The sequence below is a fragment of the Emys orbicularis genome, chromosome 1 (genome assembly GCF_028017835.1).
Source record: "Emys orbicularis isolate rEmyOrb1 chromosome 1, rEmyOrb1.hap1, whole genome shotgun sequence".
Classification (NCBI taxonomy): Eukaryota; Metazoa; Chordata; order Testudines; family Emydidae; genus Emys; species Emys orbicularis.
Genome location: NC_088683.1, coordinates 93,415,059 through 93,442,109, shown reverse-complemented (window position 1 = coordinate 93,442,109; position 27,051 = coordinate 93,415,059). Strand labels below are relative to the sequence as shown.

The 27,051-nt window shown below is 40.0% G+C and overlaps 1 protein-coding gene across 1 annotated transcript in view; it reads right to left on the bottom strand.

Annotated features, from left to right (window-relative positions):
- Positions 1 to 27,051, bottom strand: part of ATF7IP (activating transcription factor 7 interacting protein) — an 87,978-nt gene that overhangs the window by 26,480 nt on the left and 34,447 nt on the right. Inside the window, exons 10-11 of the mRNA XM_065407981.1 lie at positions 24,789 to 24,856; positions 5,392 to 5,470 (exon numbers count right to left, since the gene is read on the bottom strand). Coding sequence (XP_065264053.1) covers positions 5,392 to 5,470; positions 24,789 to 24,856 — 147 coding nt within the window. The remainder of the gene's footprint in view (positions 1 to 5,391; positions 5,471 to 24,788; positions 24,857 to 27,051) is intronic.

The following is a 27,051-nucleotide window of genomic DNA, read 5'->3' as shown; positions in this document are numbered from 1 at the left end:
GCTGTATCCTAAAGCAGCCTCATGTATCACTGACAAAAAATCAAGAGCTCAGTTCAAATTCCAGAATGTTCATGGTTGGAAATTATGTATGCAGTAGAAAAAACAGCAGCTGATTTTCAGATACCAGTCTTAGCTAAGCAACACCAGCATTTAATTTGTTTTCCATGTATGAACTGATGCTGTTACACATGGAAGAGACTAACAGAGAATAAATATAAAAATGCAGAGAGGCCAGTCTCATAAGGCCATTTTTCTGAAAACAGTCACCTTTTTAAATGATTGGAGTTCCCCATAATCCCTTACTGCTGCCAGTTTCACTGCATTCTTTATTTGCAGCAGATGTCCCAACAGAGAACAAAAATGACTGGAAATTCAATTTCCATGTAAAATATGTGAATGACTTACAGTCTATATTCAGGACATTTTGTGTGGGAACATGCTGTATTTTAATTGCAGTTCTTGGAGCACGTAAAGGCTCCATGAGGAAGATGAAGGACAAAGGGGGAAAAGGGGAAGAGGCGTAGAGAACTATATTTGAAATCCACCTCACCATGCTAAATTTTAGTTCCAACACAAAATCTGGAGTGACTGACTAGCAGGCCTGTGCATTGAGAGTGAATGCTATCCAACATTATAAACCTTTGTTTTTCAGCTGCACCAGCAGAGTTTTTAAAATCCACCTCTGGACTTTTAAAATATATTTTTAAACAAATTTCAACATCTGTGCTCTCATCAAATGTTATTCTTAGCAAGCTCAGGCCTGCCCAGTACTTGGATGAGAGGCCTTCAATGAAAATATACAGGTGCTGCAGGATGTGATACTGGGAATTTAGTGGGTGGCATTTTTCTCTCTAAGTCAGTACTGATCTAATGACCCAGCATGCAGAAGAGATACTGTGGGAAGATACGTGGGTTGGAGGTGCCAACTTTCAATCAAAACTGATTGACTGTTCAAGATGTATTCTTATACCAAGTAGGATTTGCTCCACGTTTACCAGGAACAGAAAGTCCAGTGAAACAAGTGTTTAGTAAAAGGAGTGTACCAAGATCAGAGTAAGCAATGTTAGTTGGGAGTGATGTCATAGATGATTACCAGGAAATAAAATCTTGAAGGCCTAAAATCAAACTTAGGAAGATAAATGTTCAATATAAGTTGAGTTTAAAGATGAACTGAAATAGTTTCAAATATACATATGTCTTGTTTTAAATCACAGAGCTATGCGAGTTAGACATAAAAGAAACAACTAGGTCATAACTAGGCTAGTGGCTGGGGACTAGTGGCTGTTCAGCTCCGTCCCCAGGGCAATATCCTAGGCAACTGAGCAGCCCTTTTTAGGGTAGCTCTGCTTACCCTTTTTAAGGGAAAGGGTTAGAAAAGGTGCCCTACACATTGCCTGCCCCATAACATCCAGCCAATAAAGAAGAAAAGACTCATTCTAGGAGCATAGAACGTCAGCATGCTTATGGATGGAGGCGATGCATGAAGGCCTGAGAAAAGAACAGCTCTTCTCTCCAAAGAACTCACCCGCTACAATATTGATTTTGCAGCACTGAGTGATACTAGACTGGCTGCAGAAGGTTCCATCAGTGAGCTAGGAGGTGATTACACTTTCTTTTGGAAAGGACAAGCAGAGGATGAAGACAGAATCCATGGAGTTGGATTTGCAATAAGAACACCTTTCCTGAAACAACTTCTTGACCTCCCTTTTGGGCTGAATGAACGGCTCATAAAACTTCAATTCCACCTGAAACCTTTACGGCATGTCACGGTCATCGGTTTTTATGTGCCTACGCTGACCAGCACAAAGGAATGCAAGGAGCAGTTCTACTCTGACGTGGACTTCATCCTCAGATTAACCCCTGCATGAGACATGCTCATCCTGCTGGGAGACTTCAACACTAGAGTTGGTAGAAACAGCAGTGAAAGGAGAGGTGTGATAGGATGACACGGAGTGGGAAAGATGAACAGCAAAGGACTCCTCCTCTTGGGTAAAGGTGCAGACCATAATCTGCTCATCATTAACACCATCTTTAGGCAAAATAATAAAACAACATGGATGCATCCACGGTCTAAACAATGGCACCCGATCAACGATGTTATCACCCCCCAACGAGACATCCGCAATGTCAGAATTACCAGAGCCACACGTGGCGCAGGATGCTGGACAGACCACAGATCGGTAAGAGCAGTGCTCAACCTGCATATAGCCCCCTCATAGCGCAAGCGCCACAAGCTCAACAGAACAGCCTTCAACATAGCAAAGCTCAAGCACATAGACTATGAGGTGCAGTTTCAGCAGTCACTTGATAAGCTTTTTTCATGCCCTACAATCATGGCAACCCAACAGAAAAATGGAACCAGTTCAAAGATGTGATTATTGACACACAAATAAGTGCTGGGGCCAAAGAAAAGGGTACCCCAGGACTGGTCTGACGAGAACAAGTAGGACATTTCCAAACTCCTAAGTGACAAGCAGAAAGCATTTGTTGAATGGCAGAATGAAATCTCAAATCTCAAAGAAAGATAGGTTTAATTACCTACAGAGCAACGCCCAGTCTGAACTGAGGAGATTGCAGGATGAGTGGTGGGAGAGGAAAGCTGCAGAAGTTCAGCATTATGCAGATAAAACCAAGGCAAGGATGTTCTTTGACTCTCTCTCAAAGCAGTCTACGGACCATCTAAATCTGGCATAGCTCCCCTGAAGTCGGCAGATGGCATGACCCTCATCAATGACAAGGAGGGAATTGTACAGAGAGGGGCTCAACACTTCAATAGTCTACTCAATAGACCATCCACAGTTGTTTGGGGTGTCCTTGATTAATTACCCGAGAACCCTATCAGAGAGGATCTCGACCTCCCTCCATCAGTTAAAGAAGTCATGGCAAAGCTGACGGTGGAAACTACAGAGGCATTTCTCTCCTTGTACAGCAGGGAAAATACTAGCTGGCATTCCACTGAACAGACTCGTTGCAAACACATCTGAGGAGAATCTGCCAGAAATGCAGTGTGGTTTCAGACCAGGTCCAGGAAAAACGTTTAGAGCAGAACATGGAAAACTATATGCAGTTTTATTCAATTTGACCAAAGCTTTTGATAGAGTCAACAGAGAGGTCTATGGGCTATTGTACATAAACTGGGCTGCCCAAGAAGGTTCATACAAATCATCCGTCTGCTCCATGACCACATGACAGTGCAAGTGCTCTCTAATGGTGACTCTGACACATTTGAAATCTCAAATGGAGTGAAGCAAGGCTGCGTACTGTTCAACTTGGTTCTTTACCTGTGTTCTCAGGCATGCCAAAAGGGACTTGGATCAGGGGATATACATCTGCTATCAACTCAATGGCTCCCTCTTTGGACTTCAAAGACTCAATGCTAAGACCAAGATGCTGGAGAGGTTTCTCGTCGAGGCATTTTTTTTGCAGATGACTGCGCCTTGATAGCTCATAGACATAATGACTTTCAGGTCATCGTTGACAGGTTTTCTGAAGCATCCCAGCTCTTTGGCCTCACCATCAGCCTCGTGAAGACAGAGGTCTTGTTCCAACCAGCACTTCATTCCAATACTCCAGCACCAGCCATCTTCATTTAAGGCACACAGCTGAAAAATGTGGATCAGTTCAAGTATTTGGGTAGCATTATCTTGATGATGGAGCTTCATCCTACAGCCTTCACAACTTAACACATCTTAGTGGAGAATAATAGGCACACCAAACACCTGCTCAGTATGGGAGACTTTCCTAGGCAGAACAGACACATACTGTGTCAATTTTTTAAAGGTGATTGGCCCATCACAGGATGGACACAGATAGACGGCAGGAAGCTTTGAGTTTGCCATGTTAAGGAGCCCTGGACAGGGGTGAATTTACACCAAGTCTAGCTGTCAATACTTGGTCCAGATGAGTAGATATGATCACAGCAATTGTAAGTCAAGTTCAGAAGAGTTCTGACCATTTTCAGTACAATTGTAGAAGGTTTAGCCAAAGCTAAGAACTAGTGAGAATTGCCAACCTTACTTTTCCTGCTCCAGAAAAAATTCACTTCCTTCCACATTCCTGATGAGCTGGAGGGAGATTCCTGTTGGAAAAGGGTGAGCCATCAGAAGGAACCTTTGCCTTCTCTAGGAGTGTAAGTGTTCAGTCAGAGGTTGTATAAAATGTTCTGTCAGGGGATTTGGTAGAAAGGAAGGGGAGACAGAAAACCACCACCAGAGAACAAAACACAAACCTGCACAACTGGAGAAAACTCACCAGAGCACCAAGAACCTACGTAAAATAATCTAATAATAATTCTGTAGACAAATCATAAAGGGCTAAAGACGGAGTCAGAGGATTCTCCGGACAGCTACAATAGACACTAAAGCCTTTAAAGGTAGAAGTAATTTACGAACCAGAAGATAGTTTATAATTGGACTTGAAGACGTCACATTTTTCCTTTGAGTATCACTGAAATTCCTCCAGCAACAGCAATTAAGTGGGTTCTGACAGAATGACAAGATTATATTGCGAAGCTGAGTTGTTAGAGTGAAAGGAGCTCTGAAAAAAGTCCATCTTTTACTGGCGGAAAAGATCTGTTGGCACAGGTTGCCACAGTAATGTGATCCACTTTAGGACAAATATCACATAAATCTCCATTTGTTCCCTCTGGCTCCTTTTACAATTTATTAATTTGACTGGGTAGCAACTTTGAATACAAACATTGTAAAATAAAGTTAACTAACTTCTCAACTGACGACATTAAGATTAGATGACAGTGGTAAAAAGACCTGAGTGCCTATGTTATATCTTTCACTGATCTTAACATTGGTGATGAATTATACATATGAAGTTTTCTAGTGTAGACACAGCCAAAGAGCTGAAGTTGCATGACCTTCCTAGTTATGTTTCCTGTACTATCCTACCAGCTGAGTAGGGGAGGGAGCTGTTCTTGTTTTTCTGTAACATTACACTGCTATTTTATTGAAGTATAGGCTACTATATTGTTGCAAGACCTTCTACAAATGGGGAAGAAAAGTAATTCTGAGATCAGGTGAAGGCATCATGAGTATCTGTGTGGAACTTCTTCAGTACAGCACTAATACTACAGACTATCTTGAGGAACCTTTATTAGACTTTTCAGTGACTATATTTAAGGAAACAATGCAAAATACTGCAACTGCAAGGCTCAAATTAGTTAAAAGGTTAATTCTAACTTGCCTAAGTATCTGGTTTACAGTAGGTAGGAAGGTAAATGCAAAAACTTTAAATCCACTTATCAATTAGAAATTCCCATTGTTCCTTTGGAAAGCTGTGAAAATGTAATTGTTTCTTTGGATCATTCTTCTCAAATTGGTAGGATGAAATACTAATGCTAGCCCAGTTTTCCCTCACTGCTAAATGAATCTGACTTACCTTGGGAAGAGCCATCATCTTCATCATCCAGGGTGAGATCAATGACACCTCCTGAGTCACTGCCTGTGACCTTCCCACTCTGAAAGACAAAACTCGTGCATTTTGCAAAGGCAACTCCACGGAACATAGCAGATAAAGATGTGTTGACTGAAAGCTGAGTAAAAAGGGGCTCAGAGCTGAAGCACGGTGATTGGAGAGGGACTGGTGATATTAGAGGAAGGAGGAAATTTGAGATGACATTCACAATGATTGAGAAGGAGCTGAAAACAATGAATGGTATGTAACACCAATATTTTATAATTTTGTAAGATGTAATGGAGAGATATTGTAGAGTACTGGTATTTTATAAATAAACAAATAAATTTATTATTATTATATAGCCACCTTCCATCCAAGAATCTCAATGTTTTAAGCCAAGATACACAGCAGGCTGTGCTTTCCTCGGTCATTCTATGGAACATCAGTGTTGTTACAATGAAACAAAAGCAGCACCAGAGTGGCTTTAACCATCAGAGAAATGCATTAACCAACTCGAAATAATCAGCCCATACTATATGCCCATTATGAACCTGACTTCATACTGAAAAAGTAAAGGCAAAAACCACTTGGGCATCTATACATTTACTGGGCATATCAACACTGACAATTAAAAATTTCCAATTGTGTCCAGCCTTCTGAAGCCATTTCATTAATGTAATGATAGTCATAGGTTATGTTGGAGTAACATATAGATGAAGCCATTTGGAAGCAATCTTTTAAAGCTGATTAACAAAAGCAGCTTTTAAGTCTTCATGAGGGCTCAATGTTGTAACAAACTAAAACATTACCCACCAGAGAGATTTTTCCTTAGCAGTAAACTGGGTTTCTGCAAAGAAGCATTCAACAAAATCTGAATCCATGTTCTTCTTTCAGCTGTTCAGAGTTCCTAGTCAGTCTACCCTCCACCCATGCACTTTCTTGAGATGATAGGAAAGAGATGAGGGGGGGAGGGAAGAATGTATATTTCAGGGTCTCTGCACACATTCTCTGGAGAAAGAATCCATGATGTGAACTCCTGGTTTCTTAAGCCTGCTGCAAAATTTGGGAACTTTCTTGTTGGTGTGGGTGGTGAACAGATGTATTGCTAGAGTCCACCACTGGCTGCAGATTCAGCAATCTTAGTGATTCCCAAACTCCCTGGGATAAACAAATGGGCTGAGAGTAAATGTAACAATTGATCCCAGGGAAGAATAAATGTGAAGAAATGGTATAGAATAGGGTCTCGTCCATGGGCCAGTTCAAATGCCAGTATCAGTCCTAGAAAATGAAAGATGGGCAGGGCTGTCAAATGACAGTGGATCTGAAGAGCCATGACATTAGAAGCTACCTCTATGAATTCTCAGTTGGGCAAACCATCCCTTCCACTGAGAGGGAAAGGATGGTGTCAGAGCAGTTTTCCTGTGTATTATTAATCATAAGTGATGAGTCACTAAACATTGGGACATTTGAATCTAGAATGGCTGATATTGATGATCTCTTCAGTAAGTCATCCAAACAGAGAAATCACTTGGATGTTGCTGTCCCTGATGGCTGCTGTTGCCAGTGCTAAGGATCTTTATGAATATCCTACATGAGGCAAGACCAGAGTTGAGAAAAAGGCTCTGTTTGAGGGCAAAATGAGAACGGATGGGATTCTAGATTTGGTATGATTCTTTTCAATTTGACAGAAGAAATTCTCTTGCTCTGTAACAACTATGCTAGACAGACTAGTTTCCATGTTGAATTTTCTATACTGGATGAATTGATTAGGCAAGTTCAGATCTTACACAAGGCAATTTCCCTCTGACTGCATGGTTAGTACTAAGCAGACAGAAGATTTCCTTTTTCATCCTGAAGAAATGGGTAGGTGGCTTTGTCTAGAAGATAATGTATGATTTCTGTTATAGCTTTTTTTTTCTGGGAAGAAGAAAAAAAAGAAGAGACTCAGTGAGGAGGAGGAGGAAGAAAAATCTAATACTTAGCCATTTTTTAGTTTTCAGACTCAGTCTGAAGTGATTTCCTTCCACTCCTTCTGCCACAAGGAAATACAGATTCCTTAGAGGAACCTCCAGAGGGAGGAGAGAAACTCACTCAGAAGCAGTCTTGGAGGCCTGCCTAACTTGTGTCAGTCAGTTAACAGGGCTGCAAGTTCTATTAGCTTGGAAGTTGACTTTGGAAAAGCTGGAAGGTCAGAATCTGTAAAAATAATCTAGCTGGGGACTCACAAAAGGACAAGCAAGTCCTAAATGAATTAGCCAACGAAGTCTCAGGTTTTTTTGGCTTGTAAGAAGGGAACAATGTCTTAGGATCAGCCACATCTTCTTCCAAGGTCTTGTACAGGCAATCTCCCCAAAAGGAAAGGCCTGTACCGTGGAGTGTAGATGCAAGACTGCTTGTCCTTAACCAGAACTAGTGAACTCAATGGTGCCTGCCATCACCAGGGCCTTAACTGAGTCTTTCGAGAATCACATACAAATTAGTTGGCAAGTAGAATGAGGTCTATCTTAACTTCCTACAAATGTGGCATTGAGCTCCCATGTTCTTGCAGAGCTCTTGAATTTAGAGAAGAGAGCACAGAGTAACAGGAAGCCCTGGCAATCAGACATTTAAGTATCAATTCATACTGTTTTCTTAAGGTGGATTGAAATGTTCTGTCCCCAGGGTCCAAGGGAGAAATATTAACCTCTAATGGAAAAGAGGGTATTTTTCACAGATTGAGTGGCTGCCTAGCCAATCCTTGGAAAAAGTGGCCACTTGTTCCCAGACTTGGAGGGGGTGAGGGAGACTGTAGAGCTTGCCATGGACCTATGGGCTAGAGGACATAAGAACTCTGGTTACATCAAACCTCTGTCTATCACAATCAAGTTACATAAATTCATAGATTCCAAGGCTGGAAAGGACCACTGTGATCATCTAGTCTGACCTTCTGTATAACACAGGCCATCAAATTTTCGCAAAATAACCCCTAGAGCATATCTAAGGAATCTAAGTTCTTGGGGAAGGGAAGATCTTATCTGAGTTTCCCGAGGGAAGTATTTCTTACTACCTGTTCCCTACTATTTGAAAATCCAGCTCCTCCCCTTTCAACTGAAGACTATGCTTCGACAAGGGGCTGAGAGGAATATCCTTTGCTCCTCCTCCTGTAAGTAGAGTGGGAGAGGAATCAGCTCACTGTGATCTGTGGCATGTCACAGCCACAGTGTAGGATTTTTGCCTGTTGGCTGGCTGAATGCTCCACCAGAAGCCAAAAGCAGCTGCCTGAAACGGAATCTGACATGAACAGAGTAAAGAACATGAGATGGTGCGTAGAGGTAATGGAGCTGGGGTGAGGAGAAAAGCACTGCTAGAACCTGGTGATTAGTCCTCATTCTGCCTAGCAAATCTGAACAGAAGGAAATCCACGGTCCAGTCTGCCAAGTGAACAGGAGCAGAAACAAAATGCTTTATTTTTTTTTTTAAAAGGCATATGATTCTAGAGATCATTCTGTACCCAAGAACATGCAATAGATTTGCTAGTTTCTATCCCCTCTCAGAACCAGGCTCTCACTTTTCAGCTGCAACATAAAGGTTGCCCAAACTCAGTGGAAGTTTAGTCATCTGTAACAGTGGGGGAATGAAATTGATAGCTGCCTTAAGGGTGGACAGCAAAGTTTTTTAAAATTTCCTAGCCGCCTATATATGTTAACGTATATACTTTTAAAAAACCCAACTTGCTTCTGTCTTTCATTTCTTCTAGAAGTTTGCCCTTTGTAGCCTATGTAACTCTGTGTTTTATGAAATAATGACATCACAAACCCTATGGGCATGTTAACCACGGACTAATCTGAGCTCCTCCTAATTTAAGAGTCTTTTCTCCTCCCACATGCTAGAAGGCAGCAATATAACAATTTTAACCTAAACAATTAAACATTCCTACAATGTCTTGATGAAAGTTAAGTGACAGATGCAACAGAGAGGGGAATCTTACTTACATGTGCTTGGCATACAAAGAGCAGCGCTGTCAGAAAATAAAGCTTAAGTCCCTCTTGGGTTTTTATGATGAGGGGTTTATAGCCACTATTTCTGAATTTTAAAGATCATTAAAATAAGGACTTTGACACAGAAACAAAACAGATACGGATGGCCATGGATCATTGAGTCTCTCAGGCAAAAAAATGAACAAACTTTAAAAAACCTTAAAAAGGTCATTTTTAAACAGAAACTGGTCACAAGACTCTGCTAGACCCTCTCTCTTGAATCCTACTGTAAAAGCAGCACTGATGTTTATAAACCTTAATACCAAAAAAAGCAGAAATTAACTACTAAAAATTCCATTTGCTACAATATTCTTTAATGTTCTCTTCATTTGGCATATTTTTGACATTTGTTTTTGTACGGTCAACCTGGTAATTCTGCATCATGAGAATTTTGTATGTTTAACTTCTAGTGGTCATATTTTATATTTATTTATGCAATAGTGCCCCTTCTGTAGAGGGTGAAAGAAAATTAACTTCATTTTTCTTTATTATTGTGGTTGTTTTCATACCAACACCATTAAAAGCTTATGCCAGAGTTTCTTTCTAAAAGGAATCCTTTCCCAGTAATTTATAAACTTAACTGTAAAAAAGAACTCTGTTCTGAAACAGAATGTCAAAGGTCACACATCTTGAATATTAATACTTTTAAAAAACAATTACGGGATTGCAATAAGAAATTAATTTATGGTTTCTGTATTGTTTATAAGCTACCTTTTTGTGCTCCTATTAATGTGTTCATGTTTGTGTTTCAAATTGGTCTGGTGAATTTCACTTTCCAAGTAAGCCATTTCATGGCAAAGTGAAGCTTTCCAGACTAGCAGATTTCACTTTGAAGTCTGCTGTGCAGCCAGCCCAACAAGATTAACAATACAGATTGGAAGGCACAAGAGGAGTGTCAGTAAACAAGGGAGAGAGGACACAAGAGACAGGGAAGAGTGAAGGGTGAGGGAAGAATAAACAGGCAACAGATGGGTAAGAGGAGGAAAGTAAAGGAGGAAGAAAAACCAAGGAGAGGGGAAAAAGAGGCAATAGACCAGAACCGGGTGCAGCCACCTCCACCAATCCTGGAAGCAATATGCAAGTGCTTTACAATGCCACTTCACGTCTCATTTAGTGTGGTTTATGCTACCTGAAATACATGGCCAGTGTGGAGGAACCAAGTGGCCATTAGGCACTGCTTTATCTCTGATTCAAGTTTCTCCTAAAAAAACTCATTTCTTAAGCAGTGAAAAGGTAATCAAGACTCCAGTGCCTTCTTATATCTGTAAGGTGGTATGCACACCTACACCACTGTAAAAATAATCTCTACCTCTGCTCTTCTGCTCCATTTGCTTGCTGTGAGTAGCAAGCAGATCAAAATGGGTGAGGGAGAAGAGTGTATTGGCAATAAGCAGCTCTTCCACACTAGTAGCAAGTTCAGGGATGTGAAAGAGGAAAGACATGGGCAGGAGGGAAAGCAAAGCAGGTGACAAAGTATAAATCTCCTTCAAACCAGTGACAGACTGTGCAATTCTATTTTTGTGGGGTTTAATTCAAATCCTAATTTAAAAAATAGTTTGAACATCTATTTACTGCAGTGTTTAGAAAACTACACAATGAAAACCATGTATAAAATGTATTTGAATTTAGAGGGGGGGGGTAGGAGGTGTTTATATTTAAACTTGGCATTCCTGAGTCTTCTACAGGTTGCAGCCATCTTACTGACAAGTGATCTGACACACTGGCTGTGACTAAGTCTGTATGAAAGCCAGCTGGAAATATGTTTGTCTTTTATCATGACACTCTATACAGGTAATTGTAATGAAATAATACTAATTTCAAATGTCAACTAATAGGAATAACTCAAGAGGTCTAGACTCCAAATTTCACACACCTTCAGATATAATGTGATAATTTATCATCTGCTTCCCCCAATTCTACCTCAGCAATTCTTTCTAAAAAGAAAGAACTGCATCACTGCATAATCTGACAAGCAGTCACACTGACCAGTGAGACAGGCCTTAGAAGGTGTGTGTCAGGAGCAAAGCAGGGATAAAGCACTTTTCTGTGCCTGAAGGCTGGTGATGTAGGAATAAGGAGATATAAGTGAAGCCTTCCTATAACCGGCACAACACAAATTCTCACAGAAGACAAAGAAATATACCTACCACACAATCTAAGAATGAACGACTCTTGGTGAAAGTAAAATGGCTGAAACCAAAGTATTTGCTTTGACCAACTAGTTAAAGTCTATAGTACTAGTAAACGGGGTCACCATAATATGTAACTGCAAGAAGATGCCTTCATTTGGGAGGATGTCACCATGTAGATTTGTAATAAAATCTAGATGCACACTATTAATAGTTCAAAAATGGGTAAAAGTTCTCTGAAAGCATGTAACTATGTCCAAGTAGTTGTCCCACAACATAATGAAAAGCAGCCTCTGATGCTTTGTAGTAATGACATGGTGCTTTACTGATTCTGAAGTCATTCCTCCTCTCACTACTTGAAGTTTGGAGACATTGGGGTGAGTTATCACACTGAATTCCACAGCTAAAACTTTTCACAGACTTGAAACATTTTGGTTTTCATGCTCCCTGTAAAGCACACTGCAGAGAAAGATACAACATCTGAGCTTGGCACCAGAAAGCCTTTCAGACTACCTCTGCCATGTACAAAGCTGATACCAGTTTACAATTTAACAGGCAGCAATACCATTTTTATGAGAAATCTTAAAATACAGGGAATGAGATAGGAGAAATTTAAGACCAAAAAAGGTTAAGGAGGCTAATGGTCTGATCAAGACAGCTATAATTCTGAGAATCAGCTTAAAGAGAGGTAGTGGCTGGCATATCAGGCAATATACATCAATTAACATAACACTAATGAATGGAACTCTGGGAAAGGAACCTTTTGGGTACTGCAGCTAAACATAGAAATATATGTGTAGACTTTTCTTTATCACCTTGATTTTTATTGCATGGAAAAATTTTGGAGAAAGTTAACAGGTATTTTCCCCTATTTTATTTATAAAGCAGGCACTATATATAATTGTAAGAGCTGTTTTGGTATTATATAACGCCATGGTTCAGATGATCACATCGAAATAACAATGCATGGTTATTTACGTAATGCCACCTGCTTTATATAAAGAAACATTTAATTAAAAAAAAGAAAAGAAAAGAAAACTTTAAAAAACTCAAAATGCAAAACTGCAAATTCATTCCAGCCTAGTAAATATACAGATTCTGAAGGTTATCTCTGGCAGGTCCACAGAATACAGACCATTTTTTATTAATATTAAAACAGTTTCTATAGTAACAAAATAGAAAAAAATAAATTCAGAGTGCTCTAAAACAGACAAAACTGTGCAGCATCACATTACTATCATACAAGACGCACCAAGGCGTTATATAATAGCAAAATCACACAAACTTTGAGGGGGGAGTTAAAACTGGGAGTACTCTGCTTATTTAGGGTGTTTGGGGGCCTGGCACTGTCTCTTTTTTCATCTGGGTATGAAACTACAAATTTTGACCACACACATGCACACACTAAGAATTGGTTGGAAAGTAACAAGTTCATCATTTTTCAACATATTTTAGCCCCACAGATTACTTCAGAATCAGATGTATATGGCCACTCAATAGTTATGAGCTCCAAAGCAATTATGCTCTTTCCTTCCTACAAAGTGTATTAAATATTCCAGCCTTGCAAAACTGTCATGAAAATTTACCGACCCAGGTACCATATCTATGACAGTAACGAAAAAGCTAAGTTTACTCGCCTTTTACTCCAAGCAAGTAGAGTTCCACATGGCTGAAATATTCATTTTAACATTGTGTGGGTGCACGCATAAAAGTGCAAGTACTGCCAACAGACATTTTCTGTAGTATCTTTGGAATGGGACTGTAGTGTTCCCCTCACCCCCATTCAGAACTGCTCATTACTTTCTTCAAAACAAGAACAAAGCAATTTTGAACAAAAAAAGGGACCAGCAGAGTAACCAGTTTTAATATACTCCTATTTATCATATACCCTTTCGTTTCTTTACTCAAATAATGTAAACTGGCTCTATTTCCACAGGGATTTTTAATTAAGCCTCATCTATTTCCCCATAAATATAAAAATTATTAGTGGATAAAGTTAGGATCCTTAGCACAGCCAATTCTAATTCTAACAGCAAAATCTTAAGAAATAAGCAACTGAGATACCACTTCATGCATTTCTCACTCTGTTGCTGTGGCTTTGCATTTTTAAGTCATGTAATTAAAAGGGTATATAATAAATACATGCGTTGCACACACAAACCAACATCTCTACTCTTCATTGCTTTTGTAAGGTGAAACATTTACTTTGCTCCCTCAAAATCCATTGCCCACCCAAAAACGGTAAGCATCACAAACAGGCTAGCATGAACTAGGGAAGATCCCAATACAACAATCGGTGAGAAAATATACATTTTTTAAAAAAAATCAAGGTTTAAAGCAGTAGATACAAATGAGCTGCTTCGAGCTATCTGTGGCTAACGTAATGGCACAACTCAGTTGACCTGGTTATTTTAACACTTGGCTGAATTTTCTAGTCCCAACCCAGCTCTATAAACGCTAGTAAATTTTGCTTGTTGTTGAAGATGGCTGTTAGTGACTGGGGGTAGTTTTCCTAGCATAGTCAGGATCTCAGGGAAAGGTGCATCATTTTTAAAGTTGGGAGGTTTTGGAGGAGGATTGCTTCATCCAGAAGCACTGCATGTTGCTGAATTGGGCAGCACTCAAATAGTGATGGGATGTCAATCCACGTTAGTACAGTTTCTGTTCTGCCCTAAAATTTAAGGCTATGTCTATACTATGGACCTTACAGCAGCACAGCTGTAAAGTCTCCTGGGTAGCTGTTCTTTGCCAGCAAGAGAGAGAGCTCTCCTGCTGGCATAATTAAATCACCCCAATGAGCGGCATTAGCGCTGTTGGCAGGAGAACCTCTCTTGACAACAAAGCGCTGTCCACACCAGCACTTCTGCCGGTGAAACTTACATCGGTCAGCGGGGTGTTTTTTTCACATCCCTCACTGCCAAAAATTTTACTTACAAAAGTGGTAGTGTAGACAAAGCCCAAGTCTTGGACTTAGAATTAGTCTCAAGTAAAGGTTCCACCTTACAGATTGGAAATAACTGAACCTTAGCAGCACAAATATACCTTCAATGTCAGAGACATAAAAAACAGTGTCTTGTTTTACATACACAATGTATACATGTTTATTTTCAGTGAAAAAACCATGAAACACAAGGAAACATTTTAATCAGTAATGTTTCAAAAATATAAAATGTATATTAATAGCTGCTTATAAATCTTTAAAGCTGACATGTCCACTCTGATCACATTGTTTCCCAACAGACTCTGCATTCATTAAGTTTATCACATATTGCAGGAGAGGGGAGGGGAGAAGAAAGTTGTAAGCGTATTTTATTTATCAACATCTTACCAAGTGAATTTAGAATTGTCAACAAAGCTCTATTAATAACCAAACAAGTCAGGGAGTGTTGGAAACAATGGGAAATGGGTCACTGATCATGTTAGCTGAAAAGATAAAATGCAGAGATAAGGCATGAACTCAAAAGGATTTTATTTGTTCTGTGAAAGGATAAAGTGCACCCCAGATTAGGGGAAGGGAGGAGAAGCGACTGTTTAAGTGACACAAGGATTTAACAACAGTTTGTACCCATCACTGAACAGGTAAAGATTTCAACCCAGCCATTTTAATGCACCCAATGTTCATTTATAATCTGACATGTGTCTTTCATCAATATATTAAAAGGCAGTATATTCTCTCTTTATGTCATAGCCCTGTGTTTATACATCGTATATATTGCATATAATGTATAAATCAGGTATTTAAATTAGGATAATAAAAACACTTCAAAAATTATAACAAAGATTTGAAATATAATTGAAATAGCATCTGTCTCCTTAGAACCATTTATATATTAAGCTTTATATTAAGTGCCTGCCATGTTTTCAAAAGTATACTTCTAGGTCCTGAGGCACTGGGAGGATCATGATGAAAGGGGCAGTAGCTGGATAGTAAGAGCAAGTGAAAGTTTAATTTATATTTTATAGTCTTTTAAATTAAGTGCAATAAGCTTTCCTCTCCTCTCCCTATGCTTTCTTTTGGGGAGGTGAGAGGATAGAGAAAGGAGAACCAGATTAGCTGCAATCTGAAAGTCCATGGATCAATTGCTGCTTAAATGGTAGATCTGTCTGTGTTGAACTAATTACCATTGTGCAACTCTTCAGGGTAAAACAGACATGACAGATTAAAAACAGAGTAACACTAAGATGATTTCAACCCTGGCTCTCTGACAGTTTGGACAATTAAGGTTCCTGGGGTGATGGTGTGTGTGAGAGAGAAAGTCCATGCAATGAGGAAAATTGATTTTCTAGATCTCACATACTGTAGATTAGGTGGGAATTAATTCCTTTTATAGCAGTGAATAGCATAAAAAAAAATCTCAGTATGTTGTGAGGAGTTGGGCTGACTTCATAAGCACAACTGGAATTTATGGCTCTCCCTTCAGGCTGGCAGCAGAGATTTCCCAACACTATTTGCAGAAAGGACAAAACATGAGAATTCTTTCTGACAAAGGCCTCCATGACTCCCAGCACCAAGGTTTTAGCATGAAAAGGGGATTTAAAACTGAAGTTTCTGGGTGTATCAGAATGAGGACACAGTCATTTCCCACACTGCTTTTGGAGCTCCTGCTGACAATCAACTCTGCCTTGAGAAATGGATGCTAATTCCTAAAAATGGCAGACACCCTTCCAAAAACTGAGCTCCATATAGCAAGTAAGGGCTACACGCTTCGTAACTAGTATGAAGCTTTTCAGCTTCTCAGGAGTAAGTCCAATTACAGAAACTACAGGAGTAGTAGCAAATTCTTTTAAAATGCATTTGTCATATTTAGATGGTTTTAAATGAATTTTAATTGCTGATAAGAGTGCCAGATTGACAGGTCTGGAGACTGAAATTCTGTTTTTATAACAGGTAGATTACAGGTAGGGGCAGTACAAGTTGCACATAAACGCTGCCCTCAAATGTACCTTGCCCATGACTAAGGAAGAGAGAGACCATACAGAATCATAGGACTGGAAGGGACTTTGAGAGGTCATCTAGTTCCGTCCCCTGCACTCATGGCAGGACTAAGTATCTCCAGGGGTTCTCGCAACAAATTTTTTGGTGGCCTCAGAGTGCAGCCACCAACTCTTGCTGGTGGGCGCTATGACAATTTTTCCTAAAATACTTAATTAACTTTAGGGGAAAAAAATAAATATGCACATATACATGTTCAAATCATTGTAATTTATTTTTATGTAGGATTTTTTGCAGTTGTCCCTATTCTTTACTGGACCTAAACAGACTAGAAACACAAATAAGGTGCTTTGCATGTTTTGCTTTCTTTGGTTGATTTTTTTTTTTTTTTAAAGACTTGCTAGCTAGTAAGTCTGCTATTGTGAAAAGTGGTATTTGTATATTTGTTAATATCACTTTGCACACAGGGGCAGCTATGTTTTTTGCCACCCCAAGCACGGCAGTCAGGCGGCCTTCGGCGGCATGCCTTCGGGCGGTCCGCGGTCACGAGGATTCGGCGGCGTTTCTGCGGGTGATCTGCCGGTCCTGCGGCTTCGGCGTACCCGCCACCGAATTGCCGGCGAAACCGGGACCGACGGACCTCCCGCAGGCACGCCACCTCACTGCCGCCCTCACAGTGACCAGCAAGCCGCCCCCCGCGGCTTGCTGCCCCAAGCACACGCTTGCTGCGTTGGTGCCTGGAGCTGCCCCTGTTTGCACAGCAGACTTACTCATCCTTGGCAAGCTGGAGGACAAATTAAACCCTGGATGGGGAGGTAAGGAGTCAGGAGGGCCAGGGGCAATGGGGGACTGGGTAGGAGGATGCAGCAGGGGTCAGGGTGATGGGGTGTGGGGGGGGCAGAGGTGAGTCCGGGGCTGGAGCCTGGGGTTCTGCTGCATGGGTGGGGCCTGGAGGCAGCGGGGGCCAGTGGTGACGTGAAGAGATGAACCCAGGGACAGAACCTGAAGCCCTGTGGCTGGGGGACAGAGCCTGCTGTCCACCACCAGGCTGAAGCCAAAGCCCAAGCCCCACTGCCCCAAGCAAGGTAGGGAATTCATATTGGTTGCCTGCTCCTACAGTGTTTGTGGCTCCAGAAGGAGGAAGGGGGCGACCCTGGGGCAAGGGCTGCTGCTTTGCTTCCCCCCCGCCCCCAAACAAAACAAAACAAAAACACCCACCATCCAGACGTCTGTGGCCGCAAGAAAAAACTCTGGTAGCCGCATTTGAGAAACGCTGATCTAGACCATTCCTGACAGGTGTGTTTAACCTGCTCTTAAAAATCTCCAATGATGGAGATTCCACAACCTCCCTAAGCAATTTATCCCAGTGCTTAACCACCCTGATAGTTGGGAAGTTTTTCCTAATGTCCAACCGAAACCCCCCTTGCTGCAATTTAAGCCCATTGCTTCTTGTCCTATCCTCAGAGGTTAAGGAAAACGATTTTTCTCCCTCCTCCTTGTAACAACCTTTTACGTGCTTGAAAACAGTTATCTCCCCTGTCTTCTCTTTTGTGAACTATATAGAGGGGGAATAGGTAGGTTCAGTCTTCATGTCCTTTTCCTTCATCTCTCTGCTGACACTGACAATAAGGAGGCCAATTAGCATAAATGTTGATCACTTCTGTGATGTGGACACATCACAAAGAACTGGACTGAAACCAAATAGCTCTCGTATAATAAATAATTTTGCTTATTCCTCACCATGATCGTATCTGAACTTTCAACAGAAATGAAACGCTCTATATATCCTATTACATATCATGAGCCATCATCCTGCTCCTCTACCTCAGCTGTTTTGAAAGAAAAACAGAACTTTGGTGGTACCCATTAAATTTCTAATGGGGTAGAGGGCTGTTTCAGCTAAGAAAGGTTTGAAATAAATGAAAATTTATACCAATTTTTAACAATAACCCACTTTCAAACAAGACACATACTCCTGTTCCAGCCAGAAACAGCGTTTTCCACTTCTGAAATTTTTCCCACACAGGAAAAGATAAAAATCTAGTCATACTGCAATCAACAGTTTCAAACTAACAGGAGTCAAATTAATGCTGAAAATATGGCATGCATAGTTAATGGCAAAAAAACCCAAACTTGAGTTTCAGAAATTGGCCAATTAAAAGCTACTCAAAAATCTTTCCCACAGGAGTGGTTGCAATAGAAGTCCAATTAAAATTTACTTTTTATTTATATATAAAAATAAATAAAATCTCCAACTAGCCTTGTCCCAAAGAGTGAAACCATTAGCCTTGCAGTATGCCTTTACAGTAAGTCACACAAAATGCAGTAAGACCAGAACAGGGCATGTGGGTAAGTATGACCACAATAAGCAGCAAAGGGGACAAAAAGGAAGATTGGGGTTTTTTTGTGTGTGTGTCAATAGCACTGTTTCTGTTGGATATTGTTCAAGTTGAAAGTAAACGGTTGTTCTCTAACTATACATAAGTCACATCACAGAACTACCTGAGATTATAAGGATGAGAAAGTTCCCCCCCCCATATAAAGGGTAGTCTGGAAAGTGCTATGCATATATTTTCATTCTTGTGTAAACTTGGACAAAGAGCTTTTTAGAAGAAGCAATTCAGCTTGCTAGTCCAGCAGAACCATGTTTTTTTTTTTTTTTTTTTATGAATCCCTTATTTAGGACCTTAATTTACTCAAATTCTTTAGCATTCCTATGCCTTGGGGTAGGCTATTGCATGGTTCCCCTATATTATGAGAGTTTAGGTTGTCCCTTAATTTTCAGTTTTCCCTCTTTCTAGATATTAGAAACAATTGTTCTCCTTCACACCCCAGCTTGATTTGCATCATCCTACAGTAAAATGATAATACTGGGTCTACTGTGTTTCTACAGGAGTCACTAGTGCAGTGGTTCTCAACCTGTGGCCCAATCAGTATACAGCTGCGGCACATGTGACATCCTCAGGGCCATGCAGGTAGTACACACATTGTGTGGATATGGCTCACATAAGAGGGAGAGCTGCCTATGCTGCCCACAAATAGGTTGAGAACCACTCCACTAAAGTCATAAATGTAACGTGCTAAATGGAAGGCAGACAGTTGGACAGCAGTCATTTAAAACAACTATATTCTGACAATCTGCAAAAGAGACAGGACCATCATGAAAAAGGCAAGTGGAACAAACAAACATAATACTTAAAATTTAAATAGTGCTTCTAATCTTTAAAGCACTTTTCAAACTAATTAATCCTTAACATGCCTCATGAGGAAATGGAGCTTTAGAGACTCATTTTACAGACTGGGAAACAGAGGCAGGGAGTTTAAACAACTTGCCCAAGGCCACAAAGGGAGTCACTGTCAGAGTCAGGATTAGAACTCAAGAGGTTTCTAGCACCTAAGTCTTCTGTTCAAGACATCTAGAGAACACATTAGATACTTGAAAGTCTTCTCCAGCAAGAAAGTCCTTTTGTGAGTTAGGAGTTAATAATGGTTAAGTTACTATCTAACTTAGGGTTTATTTATAGTACCCTTCATTACACTGCGTAAGCACTTCATTAGTAATTTAGATCAGGATAGTGAAGTTCTTAGGGGGCTTAAGCTAAGTGCGCGTGCACACACTCCTCCCCCAAGGGACAAAGTCAATTTGAATTTTGGTTTAAGAAAAAACAGAGGTAGTTTTAAATACTACATTTTCCCCTCTTCCTAAGTCTCTCTGCTATTTTTTGTGGTTTTACAATCAAATTTTCACATTTAAATATCTTATCCTCTCTCTCCTATTGAACACTAACATGTGCAATTGATGGACTAAACACAAAAAATCTGGCAAATACGCAAAGTAAAAAATAATTTTTCTTAGCTTTCATTTATCATAATCTTAGGTATTACATGTTACAATAGGTAAAAAAAAAAATTCAAACACGATCTTTACTTTGCCAATGTCCTTTTAAGAAAATTCATGGAAAAGGGCAGCAAGAGTTACTAAAGTCATTGGGCTAAATTCTCTAGGATGGCTCATTTAAAATTAACTCCTCCTACTCCTTTCAATTCCTACTCTTCTTCACTGCTGAAGCAGCATTTATAACTTATTTCTAACACATTCACTGGCAGGTGCTAAATTTGTAGCCTGTAAGAAACTCCTTTTTTGTGAAATGCGATGATAGGATTAACTTGCCGCAATCAGGAAGTGACTAATATACTAAATCCATAGGGCGAACTAAGTAATTTCTAAAATAGGTTGGGAGAGAACAAGACTTCCTGACACACTTCCTCTTGGTGAAGGAATCTGATGGAAGATTACACTGCACTGAACATGTAGGTTAATAATTTTATCTTAATTTGCACATGCCGACCAAATGCTACATTCAGTTCTGGAAAGGGGAGAAAACAGAGTCAAATGTTCATGACTCCTGTCAAGTGCAGGAGACACCCTTTTTGGCTAGGGATAATGTGAAATGTGATGGAAATCCAGTACGGGAGAGATATACAAATAGTTAAGACGCGCACGAACGCAAACAGCCTGTCAGCTGTATCTATTTGCATTTCATGGGGCCGTTCTATTTCCTTTGCAGTTGCTATAAGATTTTTCCCCCCCTGTTCCATGTACCAGTAGAAGGCTGTGCATTTTGATATGTTATCAGGAAGTGACTTTGGGGACGAGAATGTTTAAGAACTTTTCCTTTACCTAGAACTATGAAAGGGGAAGGAGGAGACCTGTAGAAGTGCAAAATAAGAAATAAATCCCAAACTCTCCAGATCAGGACAAGTATATGACGGTCAATTTAGAAGTATGCTAAAACCAGCACAATCCCAGTTCTTGTCCTAATAAGGATGAAGTCAGTTTGGACAGAAAAAGAGAGAAGGTGATCAAATAATTGCTTGTGTGATAGTGCATGTATAAAAACCTGTAGTGTATTTGTACCTACTCCTCTTAATTATCAGTATTCTCCTCTTTGTAAAAGGCTACATCATAGCCAGCAGGCACAAGATGGTATAACAATAAACACACCCTCTCCATAAGTGTAAGATATAAAGCAACACTTACTGAAGTTGGCATTATTGAAAGGCTCTGCTTGACCAACTTTAGTCCCAGCTGCTGTAAAAGGTCATGCAGACTCCAAGCCTTGCTCTTTCAAAATTTCTGTTCACAGCTCACTTCAGGGGGCACAGGCAGGATACTTCTTGCTGAACTAAGCAGTAAGAAATTTCCTTAATGCCCCAAGTGCAAAATAAATGCAATCAACAGGAGAAGGTTTCCTTTTTCTACCTTAGCAATGAATCTCAATTGATTCCTTTTATAGATGCATCAAGTCATTGGTTCTTGTTTTATCACACGGTTTATAAACACAGGTTCACTACAGCATCCTTGAAGAGCACTGGTAGTCACACTGGTTATGTCCTTGGGAAGAAGCACCTTGGAAGAGCTGTGTTTCAACATCACGTGACTTTTAGAACTCAGAGCCATGTGTCCCCCAGGGATTAAAGTCACATTAGTGCTGGGTGTCACATGGTTGCTGGCAGGTGCAATAGATTTCTTAGGAAGTAAAGGCATTTTGCTTTGTTCTAAAATGACATGTTTTACGGAAGAAGTGGAAGCATCAGATACTGGTTCTTTTACCACTTCATGTGGAATAGTGTTATAGAGATAATTGGGAGTGTTACTCTCCATTATATCCGACCAGGCCCTGTAGCGAATTTCTGCAGCTCCCCAGTAATGTCTAATAGCAGATTCAGAGCGATGGCCTGTCACTGCCATGATCTCTCTGGGCCCCAATCCTGCTTCACATAGTAATTGGATGGTAGTAGTTCTGAGAGAGTGATTGGTATATCGTTGGGACAGCCTGGCTGCCACACTTATCCTGGGCATCATTGTACCCAAGTAGTTCACTCCCATAGGTTCCCGTTTGTACCAGACAGGCTGCTCTCGCATCTGCTCTGTCGTTAGTTTTAACGGATGCAAGTAAAAGGCAGGGGGTTCAGGTGGCAACTTAGACAAATAAAGCTCCAAGGAAAAAACAGGACAGTGTGGGTCTCCTGGCATATCGTACATTTTACCCATTTTATGGGGGTCTTCTGCAGTTCTCCCTTTGCCAGGATATCTAAACATAGCATACCGTCGCCCATTCTTGTCCTTCTCAACAACAAAGGCATCTGGAGCCAAGTCTCTTAAGATTTCCCTCCCTCGTTTGGAAAAATGTAATTGCAAATCAAACCACACCTTGTTGACCAGTGCCAGAGGACTATGTAACCCCAGCACACCAGACAGCTTAATCTTACGTAAGTCCTCAGCTGCTATGGGAGGGTGGTGGTGAGTTTCATCCTTCCCCTGCATGCGCAGCATCTTCAACACACTCACAAACACCATATTAGCACTGGCAAACTCTTTGTCCTTCATTAGGCAAATCTGACGATTATAGGGTAGCATTTTGAGATGCCGGTTCAAGCCAGCACGCATGGACTTATAACTTGCCACACTGTAGGTATTTCCATCATGGTTCCTTATTGTGTAATAAAACTCTCTTAAAATATCATTGAGTTCAGTTACAGGCACCAATTCAAAGCTAGGATCCTTGCCATTTTTAGCCAGCCACTGCTTTAGTAGATTAGCAGCCCAGCCAGTCTGCTTGTGGGTGTTTTTGATGCTCTTAGCATCCTCTTCCTCCTCCTCCAAGCCAAACAAGACATCCTCAGGGAAGTTAAAATTCGTCTGTGTTGCTTCTACTGGTTCTTTACTGTCTGATGAAGTCTCTTCCTGTTTCAACTGGTTTTCGAAACAATTGATCAAAGTTGTACCATCAAATATGCCACAGGTATACGGCACACTGCGAACTACTTTTTGTTCTGAGAGCTGTGAAGTGCGGAGTAATACATAATATTTTGGATTTTACATAACAAAAAGCAGGTGGCATTAACTGGATTTTTTTAAAAATGACATGGCATGTAATATCATACCTCTCTAGCCAATTTTTTTTAAATTTTTAGATCATTAGTAACCATGGCATTACACATGCTTTAATTCATTTCATTGACAGCAGCCCTAGAAACATATAATGTAACAAAAAGCTGAAAACCGGAAAGCATAACGCATTTTTCCTTTCGTGCTACACACCCACCACTTAGATGGACCACTAACACTACCAACAGGGGTTGTTCCTGCAAAATCTTTGCCGGGTTTCAGATTTTGCCAAACATCAAATATTCTTAAACATATATCTTACTCTGACATTAACAACTGAGATTTGAATCCATAAATTTGTCAACTTTTTCTGTATTTCAGAGATTAAATATACATAGATATCAAGTATGAATCACATTTTGGTAGCTATAATCCACAGGTATTTAAGAAAAATTAAGTACCAAGCTACCATTTTTAGATACTCAATGTCAATACATCATTTACAGATGGCAGTGATTGGTCATTCTAAAATATTTGTCATCTATGCCAAATCACTATTGCTATTATGTTTGGGGGGAAAACACCAGGCCAGAAGATTTTTCTCCTACCCTACAGATTGAACATTATCTTGAAATACCATTAAACAGGGGAACGTCACAAAATAGAAGTTATTGTCCTGATTTTCCTCTCTCAGTCTATATACTAGTTAAACTCTATTGAGTTCAATGGAATTACTTCTCATTAATACCATTATTAGTGGGAGTGGATTTAATTTTAAAATACAATATGCAGAAAACCGACTACAAGTAATTTTTAAATGATATAATTTTCCCATTTCACTTCAATGCAAGTTCAAAAGAGGTCCCAAGACATGAGGAGTTGGGAGAACTGCAGATTCTTCTTTATCGTCTAGTGGGTATTTCTACAAGAAGGATTTTGTGGTGTGGTACACAGAACTGAAATATTAGATACCCAATTAATTTATTCCCATCTGACAGTCTGTTGGCATAGTGAGGCAAGGAGAAGTTTGCAGTAATTTCACAGGTTTGCAGCTTTCAAATAAAGTTCAGAAGCTGTAGACAAACCTGGGTTGTGTGCTTTTGTATCAAACATGTTTTTAGTGTTCTTTGAAAGAAAGGAATTAACTCATCTATTTTCACAAAGTTGTTGGTCCTAATTATACTGGGAATCTTTGCAAATATTACCAAGAGCTCATGTTTCCAGTAACACTATGGGTCAGAAGAAGAAAAACAAACAAACATGAATTGAACGCAAGAAAGGAAAACCAGAAAGGAAGGAAACAAGGAATTTAAGTTGTTTGGTTGCAGGATGAGAGAGACAGGTGAAAATCTATGCTCCTGTGGATTATAACTTCAGAATGTTACATAGAAGCATAAACCACAACCTACCTGTGCTGTGCTCTCAATTGGTCTCTTATTTGTTGAAGCATCAGTTGGTGGTCTGTTTGTCTGGCTCTCTGAAGGATCAAGAAATTGTTCATTTGCAATATCTAATCAGTGTCACACATACAATGATAAAAATACACTTGGTGGAAATGTTAATATGATTCAAAATTAAAAGCTTTATACAGCTGTAGATCTCAAAGTGGTTTACAAAATGTAGATGGGATGGCAGATATAAAATCACAGGTACTTTCCAGTCCAATAACAATGCTACACATTTTTTTTCTCAGAGGTCTCTTAGTGTTCTCTAAACGTATTTTTGGAACACCTCATTAGCAATCTCCACGACAAAAATCCCCCAAATCCTTCTTTATTCTGTATTTACACTGACAGGTTATAAAGTAAAAAACAAAGATATGTATTCACATTTTTGAGTGCAAACTGACTCTGAACACAGAAACAATGACTGAGCACAGAATCATTTAGTTTGATAGGACTGCTCTCTGAACAGACACTGCATCTTTAGTAGGGAGATCCTGGGGCTCCATTTTATACATGTTAAAGGGGTTGGGGAATATATTCCTGACACACAATGAAAACTCCCAGTGCTCCTTGCTTGTAAGAGTGGGAAAACTCCTACTCCAAAGTGCTAAGCAAAGCAAGACTACAGTTAGTTATGGGTTCTGAGCTAAAAGCTGAATATGATATAAACAAGTGCCAGCTTGATGAGTAAAGCAGTTTGAATGTGTAATTTCAAACAAGAAAGTGAAATAAAACTAGTTCTGGAGCCAAGCTCTGCTTGTATTTTACCTTACCATGAAGTGGTTTAATTTTTTTATAGATGGCTTTAGCTATTAAATAGATGGCTATATCAAGTACCTATATGGGGAGCAAATATTTGATAATGAGCTTTTCAGTCAAGTAGACAAAGGTATAACAAGATCCAATCAATGGCTGGAAGCTGAAACTAGACAAATTCAGACTGGAAATATGGCATAAATTTTTAACAGTGAGGGCAATTAACCACTGGAACAAATCACCAAGGGTTGTGGTAGATTCTCCATCACTGGCAATTTTTAAATCAACATTGGATGCTTTCCTAAATGACACATTCTAGTTCAAACAGGAATTATTCTGGGGAAGTTCTATGGCCTGTGTTATACAGGAGGGTTCATACACGATCACAGTAGTCCCTTCTGGCCTTAGAATCTATGAATATGCAGTACTGCTTCTCTGTCACTGGGATACCCGTTCAGTCTGAAACACTGAGGACTAGTCCCAAAAATACTCAAGACTGCTCCACCTGACATATGGCAACTGAATCTAGAAATGCAGAGAAGCAGCAGCAGCAGCATTACCAAATGGCTGAAGATGGTAGGAAAGCACTTCAATTGCTTACTGTGGTATCATTTTTAAACATTCATTGCGCTTGAAGGCTCGACTTTAACAAAATTGATACATTTTGCTTTGATACTAGTTTAGCACTCATTTGTTCATTTTGCTTATTTGGTTTTTTTATGTTTATTCTGCTGTATTCTGAAAGGTGCGCCACAATATTGTAATGCCACCGATATAGTATTTACTTTCCTTGTAATGTGCCTTTACTCTGTAAAGCAGTATTTCTCAAACTGGGGATCCCAACCCAAAAGGGGGTTGCAAGGCTATTGTAGGGGGTCACAAGACCACAAGAAAATATTGCCAAGGGGAGAGGGAGCAGGAGCGGGAGTGGAGTACAGCAGCCGCTGCTCTCCAGCCACCCAGCTCTGAAGGCAGTGCTGCCGCCAGCAGCCGTGCAGAAGTAAGGGTGGCAATACCATGAGTATGCTCCGATGGGTATGTACTGTAATTTGTTAACACTTGTGGGGGAGAGGTTCATCACAGCCTGAAATATTTTCAAAGGGAAGGCCCAGAAAAAAAGTTTGAGAACCCCTGCGATAATACAGTCATTTTGGAAGGCTGCATTAAAAATAAATGCATAACAACTAATAGTAGACTGGGAGTTTCTGGCATCAAGTGGCACCAATTCTAAACAAAGAAAACTTTAGCAGGCAAAAGTGCTTGTGTCATTTATTGTTAGAAGAAATTCAGAAATGTCCAACAGACACTTAAAATCAAACACTTTTTTGGTGTAAGCAGTTTTGACAGATCTTAGTCTAGAGGAGTTGTCTCAGTAAATCATTCTTAGCAAATAAAATTCCTATATGAATAAACTCCACTTCTTGCCTGTTTAAAAGCTTCATGTTCCTCTTGCACATCTATTCTCTCTTCC